Raw genomic sequence first — 15,134 nt, 5'->3', positions numbered from 1 at the left:
GAGAGAGGAGGAGATGGAGAGGGGATGAGAGAGGAGGAGATGGAGAGGGGATGAGAGAGGAGGAGATGGAGAGGGGAGGTGGCGAAGAGAGGGGAGGAGAGGGGATGAGATGGAGGAGATGGAGAGGGGATGAGAGAGGAGGAGATGGAGAGGGGATGAGATAGAAGGAGATGGAGAGGAGATGAGAGAGGAGGAGATGGAGGTGGGATGAGAGAGTAGGGGATGGAGAGGGGTGAGAGAGGAGGGTGAGAGAGGAGGAGATGGAGAGGGAATAAGAGAGGAGGAGATGGAGGGGGGATGAGAGAGGAGGAGATGGACTTTGGGTGAGAGAGGAGGAGATGGAGAGGGGATGAGAGAGGAGGAGATGGACTTTGGGTGAGAGAGGAGGAGATGGAGGTGGGATGAGAGAGGAGGAGATGGACTTTGGGTGAGAGAGGAGGAGATGGAGAGGGGATGAGAGAGGAGAAGATGGAGAGGGGATGAGAGAGGAGGAGATGGAGAGGGGAGATGGAGAGGGGTGAGAGATAAGGGTGAGAGAGGAGGAGATGGAGAGGGGATGAGAGAGGAGGGTGAGAGAGGGGGGTGAGAGACAATATAAAAGAGCAAGAGAGAGCAAAAGGAGAGTTTGCTAATGTTCTGACAGCCAATCATGTCCCAATCTGTCATCAGACTGTCTGTCGGCATCACCACAATATATCTCTATGGTCTGGTCATGCTCTGTTAACACCCTGAAGAGCCTCACAGTACACCCACTGCATTGGGAGACTTACAGTACACACACACACACACACACACACACACACACACACACACACACACACACACTCACACACACACAAGGCCCATAACTCTAAAGATAATGACTTATTCCCATATAATTACTGAACCATCTCTGATTCAACAGTAGATGACTTCCTGCTTTCTTATCCTTGTACCTGAGGATCTGCCTGTGCTATCTGTCCTATGATCACTGGTGTCTTTGCCCAAACCTTGGTGAGGTGGCATGCCTGATCATGTAGGTTTGCTAAATTCCTATGACCACATAACCACCAAAGTACTTGATTGCGTAACACAGTAGATCAATTGTTACACACATGCTTTAACTAAATCCTATAGGACCTACCATGAGTATGCCCTCTGTAACCACAAACCTAATCTACTGTTCTACAGCAGTGAAATCCATGTACACACACTCTTGCAGAAAATAACATATAGTGCATTCGGGAAAGTTTTCAGACCCCTTCCCTTTTTCCACATTTTGTTACGTTACAGCCTTATTCTGAAATTGATTAAATAGTGTTTTTCCCTCTACATACAATACCCCATAATGACAAAGAAAAAACAGGTTTTATACATTTTTGCACGGAAATATAAGTATTCAGACCCTTTACTCAGTACTTTATTGAAGCACCTTTGGCAGCGATTACTGCCTCGAGTCTTCTTGGGTATGATGCTACAAAGGAACTCTGGAGCCCCCGATTACTCAGTTTGGCCGGGCGGCCATCTCTAGGAAGAGTCTTGGTGGTTCCAAACTTCTTCCATTTAAGAATGATGGAGGACACTATGTTCTTGGGGACCTTCAATGCTGCAGAAATGTTTTGGTACCCTTCCCCAGATCTTTGCCTCGACACAATCCTGTCTTGGAGCTCTACGGACAATTCCTTCAACCTCATGGCTTGGTTTTTGTTCTGAAATGCACTGTCAACTGTGGGACCTTATATAGACAGGTGTGTGCCTTTCCAAATCATGTCCAATCAATTGAATTTACCACAGGTGGACTCCAATCAAGTTAAAGAAACATCAAGGATGATCAATGGAAACAGGATGCACCTGAGCTCAATTTCAAGTCTCATAGCAAAGGGTCTGAATACTTATGTAAATAAGGTCTGTTTTTCGCAAAAAAATCTAAAAACCTGTTTTCGCTTTGTCATTATGGAGTATTGTGTGTAGATTGATGAGGAAAATGTTTTTATTTAATCCATTTTAGAATAAGGCTGTAAAGTAACAAAATGTGGAAAAATGGAAGGGGTCTGAATACTTTCCGAATGCACTGTATGAACTTCACAGAGCCCACCACTTGGGTATGCCTTGAAGTTGTATATTTTGCCATAACAAATGTTGCAGAGGTTACAGCATTGTATTATTCAATTCAGCAGGGCCCGTTAGTACATCAGGTTGCCAAGCAACAACTAGCTACACTAGCCTCAAACAGCCTTAATGGAAAGTAGTGGACAACGTTAGCAGGCCCAAGGATACTGTAAGGCAAAGCTCCACTCCAACTATAGTCCAATTGGAAAATAACCTTAATAATAATAATAATAACAATAACCTTAAATCACTTTGGTGTTTTCCCCTTCCTCAAGGCTCAACTGTTGATTCGAACAAATACATTTAAACAGTCTTGGAGTCGGTAGATATCTTGGATACTTGTCCTCGAGGCATCGATTCAAAAAGGCTGGTGATAGGATTTATCCATTTAAACGCCAACAAAGGCCAAGGGTGAAACCAATGGTGTGGGAGGAGTCTCAAACATTTACTCTATTTAGTGCATTATGCCTATAGGCATTTCATGTGGAATGTCTTCACGGATGGCAACTAATGGGATAAAATAAGGAAGTGATGATGATCATCATTAACCAATCAAACTGTACAAGCAATAACCCAAGTTCAAAAGTGGTATGGAAAGTTTACCAACCTATTAATGCTACTATTCTCTAGAATACATTTTACGTGATATTTTCTCCAAATTGATCTCAATATGTTGAGTTTTGGACCATTTTCCCCCATAATGCCGTTGGGTAATATAATAATAACATTACTGTTAGACACACTTCCCCCCTGTGTCAACCATAACATTACTGTTAGACACACTTCCCCCCTGTGTCAACCATAACATTACTGTTAGACACACTTCCCCCTGTGTCAACCATAACACAAAATGTTAGTCTATTATCAAAAATATCAGGATGACAGAGACGTTTACAGTTAAAAAGTCCTCTTCCCTCACCTTCCCACTTTACTAATTACAGTTAAATTAGAGGAGTAACATAATGTCCTCTTCCCCCTTTACTAATTACAGTTAAATTAGAGGAGTAACATAATGTTCTCTTCCCCCTTTACTAATTACAGTTAAATTAGAGGCGTAACATAATGTCCTCTTCCCCCTTTACTAATTACAGTTAAATTAGAGGAGTAACATAATGTCCTCTTCCCCCTTTACTAATTACAGTTAAATTAGAGGAGTAACATAATGTCCTCTTCCCCCTTTACTAATTACAGTTAAATTAGAGGAGTAACATAATGTCCTCTTCCCCCTTTACTAATTACAGTTAAATTAGAGGAGTAACATAATGTCCTCTTCCCCTTTACTAATTACAGTTAAATTAGAGGAGTAACATAATGTCCTCTTCCCCTTTACTAATTACAGTTAAATTAGAGGAGTAACATAATGTCCTCTTCCCCCTTTACTAATTACAGTTAAATTAGAGGAGTAACATAATGTCCTCTTCCCCCTTTACTAATTACAGTTAAATTAGAGGAGTAACATAATGTCCTCTTCCCCCTTTACTAATTACAGTTAAATTAGAGGCGTAACATAATGTCCTCTTCCCCCTTTACTAATTACAGTTCACTAGGAGGAGCCAGAGAATGCATGGTTGAATAGTGACACACACACACAAAACACACAATTTCAATCCAACAACTCGTACATCCCATCCCCTGGCTCCCCATACTAAAGCATCTGCCTGGAGTAGTTGTGGTCTGCCTCGGAGAGAGCTTACGCAATGGAAAAATGGCGCAGAGGAGTGTGCCGATCCCCGCCGCATGCAGCAGAGCACTCAACATAGCGTAGGCCAATGATGTCACCATTTAGGGTTTAATTAAAGCTTCCTAGTCCGTGACTGCGTCCCAAATGGCACCCTATTCCCTACATAGTGCACTTCTTTTGACCAGTGGTACACTATTTAAGGAATAGGGTGCCATTTGGGACATGACCCTCCATTTGGAATCCCCCCCCAGCTCTGCAGCTGGCAGACAGAGCCAAATGGGTTTGACTGTTTGTGTGCAGTGGTGATTGGAGGACAGTAAACAAAGCGTTGAATGCTGACAGGGCATTGCACACTTCTACGACGCAGCCTCGCAGCGCCACTGGACGAGCCAAAGTACGCCGGAAGACAAACGGAGGAGCTCATTAAGAGGTGAAGATGACGGGAGGGTTTTAGTTTGGGGCAAACACATAACATGCTGTCTTTAGCCAAGATGAGGCGAATACGTTTATTTGCAGGAAACACGCCCAAATAACTGTTAAAGTACATTTGTATCGATTACTCGATGCTTTTTTTTCCAACCCTCGGGCTAGGGTATGTAATGAAATACATCTCCAGCTGCTACGGCCCGCGTGTGCTTGTAACTGGGCCTGGTTCACTGAAATCCTTGAGTATTTAGCCATCATCAGTCCTGGTCAAAAGCCAAACTACTTTGTGTCCAGTGCCGGGGTTCTTGTGGCAACACGGTTGTATCGAATATCAAGGCTTGAGCGCTTGACTGATTTACCTCTCCCCGAGAGATAGACGTAATGAAAATCAGCTTCCTCCTAAAGCCCGGTACTGCCACCCTATTGGACCAGGCCAACGAAACCTCAGTCTTAGAAATGGCTGGGTATGTGTGTGGGATCATGGCACAGAGATGGTGTTGATGCCTCCAAAACATACGTCCCCACCCATGACTCTCATGCCTGTATTTCCCCTCTGTCGCTGATATCACTGTATCCCATCTCCTTTCAACTACCCAAATTCACTGGGAAAAGAAAATGGCTGGGTATGACTTGGGCAAATTCAAGCAACCACTGTTTGAGAACGTAACCTGGTCTGACCAACCCATACAGACCAAAACCTTCCCTTGCATCTGTCAAAGGAGAGGGAAACCCTGAGATTAGGGAGCTTTGATTTCTCTCGAAAGTTCAATTTGTTTTAATTAAATGAATGGTTCCGAATGTGCAGAGTAGAGCCGCTCCTCTGAAAACTACTACCACGTCCCAAGACCCGGGACCGATGGCCAACACAAAGTCTCCATGGTGCGGGCATTCCATTTTCCCTCTGCTGGTATTAAAAACAGACCCCTCCCCCCAAGAACCAAGTGGTAGCTTTTCTTTAAATGACATCCTGATTTATGCACACAGTTGACTGAGGGGGGGCTCGCCCGCAACGGACGTCAAACCCCCACCGCGCTCCACAACAGAATTAGGCTGCACATGGAAGATGGAGATCTGTGAGTTTGGCAGGGCTATGTCGAGTTTGATGTTTGTGCCAATGTGGCGTCCGGTGGCTTCAAAGCCTCACATTTGCCAATACGTAGCATCAGCAATCCAGGGTTTACACAAATCATTGGTTTGGCAGGGCTAGGTAGCTTTTGACGTTTGTACAGCCATTCGGAACGCTATTAAAAAGTTTGTCCGGTGGTCATTAATTATCCTAATAACATAGGGCTGTGGGCTGATTTTCATTATGAATTTTGGAGTATGGTTTTGGGTGGAGGGCTGTAGAATGGCTCTGCTCCAGTTACTTCCTGTCCTCCGTAACAGATCTAGGATCAGTTCTTCCAGCCCCAGTCTAACACATTCTGAACATCTCAGCCAATCTGGCCAGGAATCAGTTCTTATGTGGAACAAATGTGCTGTATCAACATGACAGAATAGGGGGGGCCTCTGCTACACTCCTCCACTCCAGGATCCAGATTAGAATGGGGATGGGGATGGGGGAGACAAAGGGCTACAGGAACTATCAGAACAAATGCTTTATTCTGACATAACGGCTTCCCTCGTCTGCAATCACCCAGAGTCATTCAAGCAGAGGAGGCTGGTGGGAGGAACTATAGGAGGATGTGTTCATGGAATGGAATAAATGGAATGGAGTCAAACATGTGGTTGCCATATGCTTGATGTGTTTGACTCCATTCCAGCCATTACAATGAGCCCGTCCTCCTATAGCTCCACCCAGCAGCCTCCTCTGAACTTAAGCATGGGAAGAGAAGAGCTGTGAGGCCTCGCTGCAAAGGGATGGGAGCTCTGTTAAACTCCAACAGTCTTTCATTTTGCAGGTTCCCGTGCCGCCACGCTTACCCTCAACATGGGGGTCCCACAGGGGTGTGTGCTTAGTTCTCTCCTGTACTCCCTGTTCACCCATGAATGCGTGGCCGCGCACGACTCCAACACCATCATCAAGTTTGCTGATGACACGACGGTGGTAGGTCTGATCACAGACGACGATGAAACAGCCTACAGGGAGGAGGCCAGTGACCTGGCAGTGTGGTGACGGGAAAACAATCTCTTCCTCAATGTCAGTAAGACCTAGGAGCTGATCGTGGACTACAGGACAAGGGGAGGCGAGCACGCCCCCATCCACATCGACCTCAAGTTGAACCTCGGCAAGACGGAGCTGCTCTTCCTCCCGGGGAAGGACTGCCCGCTCCATGATCTTGCCATCACGGTTGAAAACTCTGTTGTGTCCTCCTCCCAGAGTGCAAAGAACCTTGGCGTGACCCTGGACAACACCCTGTCGTTCTCCGCTAACATCAAAGCGGTGACCCGATCCTGTAGGTTCACGCTCTACAACATTCGCAGAGTACGACCCTACCTTACACAGGAAGCGGCACAGGTCCTAATCCAGGCACTTGTCATCTCCTGTCTGGATTACTGCAACTCGCTGTTGGCTGGGCTCCCTGCCTGTGCCATTAAACCCCTACAACTCATCCAGAATGGCTACACGGACTATCTGAGTTGACCTTGTATGTTATTTTTGCAGTCTCTATGCACACTCACAGGACTCTTCACACTCATGTACACTGACACTCCAATACACACACAACATGCACACACATTCATACTGACTCTACACACACACACACACACACACACACAATCATAATTTACTCTGCTGCTAATCTGTTTATCATATATCCTGATACCTAGTCACCTTAGCCCTATACATATCTACCTCCATCACGCCAGTATCCCTGTCACCTTACCCCTATACATATCTACCTCCATCACTCCAGTATCCCTGCACATTGTTAATATGGTACTGGAACTGACTGACCCCTGTATATAGCTTCTTACTTTCTCCTGTTCTTCTTATTTCTATTTCTTGTGTGTTTTTGTTCTACCTTGTGTTATTTTTTAGTACTAAATTGATATTGATTACTGCATTGTTGGGTTTGGAGCTTGCAAGAAATGCATTTGACTGTACTTAATCTCGCCCCGGTCACTTCATTTTACTGCCTAGTGAACCGAACAAGGGGTTTTCTTACAGCTGCAATATGTCACTTTTTGGGCGACCTGACCAAATTAGCATAGAAATATGAGTCATAGATCTGTCATTTTCATTGAAAGCGAGTCTAAGAAGCGGTAGATCTGTTCTATGTGCGTTATTTCCATGCTTCCCGTTTTTTGCGTATTTTACTTTTGGTTTTGTACACCAGCTTCAAACAGCTGAAAATACAATATTATTGGTTATGGAAAATATATTTCACTGCGGTTTCGATGGTACAACGACTCTCTACACTATACTTGCTTGTTTTGTCACATAAACTGACATTCGATTTGATTTTAGCATCCAGGAAATGGCGTAGCGATTTCTGCACAGTGCATCTTTAACCGAGCAAACGAGGCTGTGTCCAAAATGGCACCCTATTCCCTATATAGTGCATTAAATAGGGAAAAGGGTGCAATGGGACACATCCAGAGACACTCAAGAAACAGGAAAGTCAAGGACATCATTGCGCTTGAGAAGAAGCAGGTCTCTGCAGAGCCTTTGGGGAGAGGTTTTGGGCCAGGGTGGGTCTGGAGGCCTGGAATGTTCTTTCCAGAGATTCTGTGCTCTGTCACACCACACTGGGTTCAGATTAACGTGAACAACTGCTCTTCAGATAGAGATAAGGGAGTCCGTCTGTCAATCAATTTGTCCGTATGACAGTAAACAGCTGTAGGAACTGATAACAAGTAAATATGTGTGTGTGTGTGTGTGTGTGTGTGTGTGTGTGTGTGTGTGTGTGTGTGTGTGTGTTTATAGCTCAGATACACTCCTTCAGTAAATCATGATTAGGGAAGGGAGAAAAGAGGGGGGGGGCAATAAAGAGAGAGGGAAGGAGAGGAGGAGGTTACCTTCAGCTGTGGGTGCTGCTCCACTTTAATAAAGAGAGAAGGAGAGAGAAGTAGAGAGAGAGAGAGAGAAGGAGAGAGGGAAGGAGAGGAGGGGGTTACCTTCAGCTGTGGGTGCTGCTCCACTTTAATAAAGAGAGAAGGAGAGAGAAGTAGAGAGAGAGAGAGAGAAGGAGAGAGAGAAGGAGAGGAGGGGGGTTACCTTCAGCTGTGGGTGCTGCTCCACTTTAATAAAGAGAGAAGGAGAGAGAAGTAGAGAGAGAGAGAGGGAAGGAGAGAGGGAAGGAGAGGAGGGGGTTACCTTCAGCTGTGGGTGCTGCTCCACTTTAATAAAGAGAGAAGGAGAGAGAAGTAGAGAGAGAGAGAGAAGGAGAGAGGGAAGGAGAGGAGGGGGTTACCTTCAGCTGTGGGTGCTGCTCCACTTTAATAAAGAGAGAAGGAGAGAGAAGTAGAGAGAGAGAGAGAGAGAAGGAGAGAGGGAAGGAGAGGAGGAGGTTACCTTCAGCTGTGGGTGCTGCTCCACTTTAATAAAGAGAGAAGGAGAGAGAAGTGAGAGAGAGAGAGAAGGAGAGAGGGAAGGAGAGGAGGGGGTTACCTTCAGCTGTGGGTGCTGCTCCACTTTAATAAAGAGAGAAGGAGAGAGAAGTAGAGAGAGAGAGAGAAGGAGAGAGGGAAGGAGAGGAGGGGTTACCTTCAGCTGTGGGTGCTGCTCCACTTTAATAAAGAGAGAAGGAGAGAGAAGTAGAGAGAGAGAGAGAGAGAAGGAGAGAGGGAAGGAGAGGAGGAGGTTACCTTCAGCTGTGGGTGCTGCTCCACTTTAATAAAGAGAGAAGGAGAGAGAAGTAGAGAGAAGGAGAGACAAGGAGAGAGAAGTAGAGAGAGAGAGAGAGAAGGAGAGAGGGAAGGAGAGGAGGGGGTTACCTTCAGCTGTGGGTGCTGCTCCACTTTAATAAAGAGAGAAGGAGAGAGAAGTAGAGAGAGAGAGAGAAGGAGAGAGGGAAGGAGAGGAGGGGGTTACCTTCAGCTGTGGGTGCTGCTCCACTTTGAGCTTCTGCCAGCCCCTCAGACTCCACTGGCTGGGATAGGCTAGGGTCTGCTTCTGCTGCAGAGACAGGAAGGAGACCAGAGTTAGGAGGGCGCAGAACTCACCTAACCCTGCCTTGGTGGGCCTTAGATCCATCCAGGTGTCTGAAAATAAACCTGGTGATACTGACTACAGTGCTGCTGACGCATCAAACAATATACCACCTGAAATATTAAACACATCAATATGTTTCTGTTAGTAAATGATGCTATCATCTTGCTAAATGTGCAGCAAAGAATGATCCAGCAACTGTCTCAATGCTTGAAGTCACAGAATGGAGAAGGGAGTCTTCATAAACTCCGCCAACACAACAAGTGGATCCAAAAACTAAATTGAATACAGCCGTTTTGGGAACAAGGCTTTACAGTGACTAGAGGGATATACCATTTGATCAAAATGGCCATGGCCAAAAGCAAAAAACAACAGGGTTTTGATGTAACTATGATATTGTATTCCATCCTTACAACATCTGCCACCAAGAGATGCTGGTCTCGCTACAAGTTGAACAGAGATAGATTTTCAGTGAGCCTGGCTAGAAATGACTCAATCACATCAAAGGATCAACGTTACCTATTGATTTGTCATTAGACCAATGTGCTACAGATGATAGCTGCATGCTCTACTGATGTTTACGATCACACAATAGATCATTACTGCCTAATTGGTCTCAAGGCACTATTGAAAATGAGATTTACTTATCCCAGAGGAATTACAAAAAAATACAACACAAAAATTATTGCAGATGTGCACAGAAAATCATGACTTATAAGGTCAAAATTCACAATAACAGGTTATTTCTCAAAACCATCTGGACAATGTTTTGGACAAACACTGATTCATATGCTCAGTTTTTGATCCAAGAACAATCTAAAAGATCAACAGATTTATGGAAGTGATTTTTTCCCCCTCAAAACTTTACGATCGTTAAGAATTGCTTTCCAAAAGTGCCGGAAAAAGAGAGAGTTCATCTTATAGGAAACCACGCTTTGGCACATAGAAACCCAAACATAGCTGCTGGACAAGTTGAGGTCACTCACATGGCCTGCGTCTCAAATAGCACCCTATTTCCTATATAGTGCACTACTTTTGACCAGGGCTCATAGGTCTCTGGCCAAAAGTAGTGCACTATATAGGGAATAAGCTGCCATGTGGGATGCAGCCATGATTACTCTGCACTACCGTTTCCCCACAACCGGGTTAGGAATGTTCTGCGGGCTGGCAATTAACGATTAGCACATTAATGAGTGAGTGGCGATGAGGAGAGTTTTAGCCCTGTCCAGTCTAATCCACACCTCCTATGCCCTGACATACACAGTAGCCAAACATGGTTGAACATTGCAGATTGAAATGGCTTGAATAGAGCTGACGTGATTCGTTATTCTACATGTCAGAGTTTGTTCTACATAGCATATGTCTATCTGAACATTTCCACAACTGTGTCCTGCTGAAGGCCCTTGGTCACCAGACACCACATCAGCTGTGTCCTGCTGAAGGCCTTGGTCACCAGACACCACATCAGCTGTGTCCTGCTGAAGGCCTTGGTTACCAGACACCACATCAGCTGTGTCCTGCTGAAGGCCTTGGTTACCAGACACCACATCAGCTGTGTCCTGCTGAAGGCCTTGGTCACCAGACACCACATCAACTGTGTCCTGCTGAAGGCCCCTGGTCACCAGACACCACATCAGCTGTGTCCTGCTGAAGGCCCTTGGTCACCAGACACCACATCAACTGTGTCCTGCTGAAGGCCCCTGGTCACCAGACACCACATCAGCTGTGTCCTGCTGAAGGCCCTTGGTCACCAGACACCACAGCAGCTGTGTCCTGCTGAAGGCCCTTGGTCACCAGACACCACATCAACTGTGTCCTGCTGAAGGCTTATGATCAGTAGGGCACACCGTAGCAAATGTATTTTTGGAAAATGAGCATTTCTTATTGGACAAATTCTGGTAGTACCTCCCCCATTTCTTTCGGTTTCAAAAATGTTTCTCCCTACTGGGCATGACCCTGGAAGCCTCAGGAACGTGTCCATCTGGTAGACACATCTCACCAGTCTTCACTTCAGCTCTATCCAACTCCTAGGTTCTGGCTATGAAAAAAAACACGTTTCTGATAAAGACTATACCATTTTATCACCTCTAGCAGTGTTCTGTGTTATTAAAATGTGTCAAGCACAGAATATTATTACAACTTCCTGCAAGTCTTCACTTGGAAAAACATCATACTACATTTTTCTAGTTATAGTGCATGAACGTGGATATGTACGTGAGCTCTATCAAATGATTCGTCCCAAATGACACCCTATTCCCTATGTAGTGCACTACTTTTGACCAGGGCCCATAGGGTTCTAGTGTAGTGCACTACATAGGGTTCTAGTCAAAAGTAGTGCACTATATAGTGAATAGGGTGCCACTTGGGACGCAGCCAAGGTTTAGCTCAGCTCCCACGGTCTGGTTAAGTCATGCTGAAAAGCACAGCTAGGATCTGAGAGAGCAACACCTCACGCAAATTCCATACATCGCAAGACCAATTAATTTGACTGAAGTCTACCACGGCAATGGCCCTTTAATCAAATAAATTCTCAACCCAATTATGTCAAATCAAAATATTTTAGCACTCCTATTTTTTCTTCTATTCAGAGAAGACTTCAAGGTGTTTATGTTGTATCCCGGTTCAGTCCTTCATAAAAACTGCTTCCATCCTTGACTGGGCAAAAAACATTCTTAAAATAATATTTAAAAATGGGACAGTAGAGTTTCAATTGCATTGAACGTGAACTATTTTCTTATTCTACAATGACTGCAAAAGTACTCAAATATCCCTCCTTGATGAGCTTATAGGGCTTGTCAGACAATATAATTAACTAAACAGCTTGCATATATATATATATATATATATATATATATATATATATATATATATATATATATATATATACACACACACACACACACACACACAGTACCAGTCAAATGTTTGGACACACCTACTCATTCAAGGGTTTTTCTTTATTTTTACTATTTTCTACATTGTAGAATAATAGTGAAGACATCAAAACTATGAAATAACACATATGGAATCATGTAGTAACCAAAAAAGTGTTAAACAAATCAAAATATATTTTATATTTGAGATTCTTCAAATAGCCACCCTTTGCCTTGATGACAGCTTTGCACACTCTTGGCATTCTCTCAACTGCTTTTCCAACAGTCTTGAAGGAGTTCCCACATATGCTGAGCACTTGTTAGCTGATTTTCCTTCACTCTGCGGTCCAAATCATCCTAAACCATCTCAATTGGGTTGAGGTCGGGTGATTGTGGAGGCCAGGTCATCTGATACAGCACTTCATCACTCTCCTTCTTGGTCAAATAGCCCTTACACAGCCTGGAGGTGTATTGGGTCATTGTCCTGCTGAAAAACAAATGGTAGTCCCACTAAGCCCAAACCGGATGGGATGGCGTATCGCTGCAGAATGCTGTGGTAGCCATGCTGGTTAAGTGTGCCTTGAATTCTAAATAAATCACAGACAGTGTCACTAGCAAACCACCCCCACACCATAACACCTCCTCCTCCATTCATTACGCTGGGAGCTACACATGCTGAGATCATCCGTTCACCCACACCGCGTCTCACAAAGACATGGCGGTTGGAACCAAAAATCTCAAATTTAACTCCAGACCAAAGGACACATTTCCACCAGTCTAATGTCCATTGCTCGTGTTTCTTGGCCCAAGCAGGTCTCTTCTTCTTATTGTTGTCCTTTAGTAGTGGTTTATTTGCAGCAATTCGACCATGAAGGCCTGATTCACACAGTCTCCTCTGAACAGTTGATGTTGAGATGTGTCTGTGACTTGAACTCTGTGAAGCATTTATTTGGCCTGCAATTTCTGAGGCTGGTAACTCTAATGAACTTATCCTCTGCAGCAGAGGTAACTCTGGGTCTTCCATTCCTGTGGCGGTCCTCATGAGAGCCAGTTTCATCATAGCGCTTGATGGTTTTTGCGACTGCACTTGAAGAAACTTTCAAAGTTCTTGACATTTTCCGTATTGACTGACCTTCATGTCTTAAAGTAATGATGGACTGTCATTTATTTTTGCTTATTTGAGCTGTTCTTGCCATAATATGGACTTGGTCTTTTGCCAAATAGGGCTATCTTCTGTATACCACCCCTACCTTGTCACAACACAACTGATTGGCTCAAACGCATTAAGAAGGAAATAAATTCCACAAATGAACTTTTAAGAAGGCACACCTGTTAATTGAAATGCATTCCAGGTGACTAACTCATGAAGCTGGTTGAGAGAATGCCAAGAGTGTGTAAAGCTGTCATCAAGGTGGCTATTTGAAGAATCTCAAATATAACATATTTTGATTGGTTTAACACTTTTTTGGTTACTACATGATTCCATGTGTTATTTCATAATTTTGATGTCTTCACTATTATTCTACAATGTAAAAAATTTTAAAAATAAAGAATAATCCTTGAATGAGTAGGTGTGTCCAACCTTTTGACTGGTAGTATATATTCAATTATTTTTTTGAAATATTCCCTTTACATAAGTATTCAGACCCTTTACTTAGTACTTTGTTGAAGGACCTTTGTCAGCGATTACAGCCTCAAGTCTTCTTGGGTATGACGCTACAAGCTTGGCACACCTGTATTTGGGGAGTTTCTCCCATTCTTCTCTGCAGATGCTCTCAAGCTCTGTCAGGTTGGATGGGGAGCGTCGCTGCACAGATATTTTCAGGTCTCTCCAGAGATGATCGATCGGGTTCAAGTCCGGCCTCTGGCTGGGCCACTGAAGGACATTCAGAGACTTGTCCTGAAGCCACTCCTGCGTTGTCTTGGCTGTGTGGTTAGGGTCATTGTCCTGTTGGAAGGTGAACCTTCACCCCAGTCTGAGGTCCTGAGCGCTCTGGAGCAGGTTTTTATAAAGGATCTCTCTGTACTTTGCTCCGTTCATCTTTGCTTCAATCCTGACTAGTCTCCCAGTCCCTGCAGCTGAAAAACATCCCCACAGCATGATGCTGCCACCACCTTGCTTCACCATAGGGATGGTGCCAGGTTTCCTCCAGACGTAATCCTTGGCATTCAGGCCAAAGAGTTCAATCTTGGTTTCATCAGACCAGAGAATCTTGTTTCTCATTGTCGGAGTCCTTTAGATGCCTTTTGGCAAACTCCAAGCGGGCATGTGCCTTTTACTGAGGAGTGGCTTCCGTCTGGCCACTCTACCATAAAGGCCTGATTGGTGGAGTGCTGCAGAGATGGTTGTCTTTCTGGAAGGTTCTCCCATCTCTACAGAGGAACTCTGGAGCTCTGTCAGAGTGACCATCGGGTTCTTGGTCACCTCCCTGACCAAAGCCCTTCTCCCCCGATTGCTCAGTTTGGCCGGGCGGCCAGCTCTAGGAAGAGACTTGGTGGTTCCAAACTTTGGCCACTGTGTTATTGGCGACCTTCAATGCTGCAGAAATGTTTTGGTACCTTTCCCCAGCTCTGTGCATTGACACAATCCTGTCTTGGAGCTTTACAGACAATTCCTTCGACCTCATGGCTTGGATTTTGCTCTGACATGCATTGTCAACTGTGAGACCGTATATACAGTGGGGAGAACAAGTATTTGATACACTGCCGATTTTGCAGGTTTTCCTACTTACAAAGCATGTAGAGGTCTGTAATTTTTATCATAGGTACACTTCAACTGTGAGAGACAGAATCTAAAACAAAAATACAGAAAATCACATTGTATGATTTTTAAGTAATTAATTTGCATTTTATTGCATGACATAAGTATTTGATACATCAGAAAAGCAGAACTTAATATTTCGTACAGAAACCTTTGTTTGCAATTACAGAGATCATACCTTTCCTGTAGGTCTTGACCAGGTTTGCACAC

At 44.4% G+C, this 15,134-nt stretch overlaps 1 protein-coding gene across 2 annotated transcripts in view; it reads right to left on the bottom strand.

The window, feature by feature from the left end:
- The window catches only part of ror2 (receptor tyrosine kinase-like orphan receptor 2), a 136,342-nt gene that overhangs the window by 40,804 nt on the left and 80,404 nt on the right, over window positions 1–15,134 (bottom strand). For both annotated transcript variants that reach the window (XM_041897353.2, XM_041897354.2), the window contains exon 2: window positions 9,174–9,257. In XM_041897353.2, coding sequence (XP_041753287.1) covers window positions 9,174–9,257 — 84 coding nt within the window. The remainder of the gene's footprint in view (window positions 1–9,173; window positions 9,258–15,134) is intronic.

Source organism: Coregonus clupeaformis, chromosome 15 (assembly GCF_020615455.1).
Source record: "Coregonus clupeaformis isolate EN_2021a chromosome 15, ASM2061545v1, whole genome shotgun sequence".
NCBI classification, from domain to species: Eukaryota; Metazoa; Chordata; class Actinopteri; order Salmoniformes; family Salmonidae; genus Coregonus; species Coregonus clupeaformis.
The sequence above is the reverse complement of the archived record's forward strand: the minus strand, read 5'-3'. Positions and strand labels throughout refer to the sequence as shown.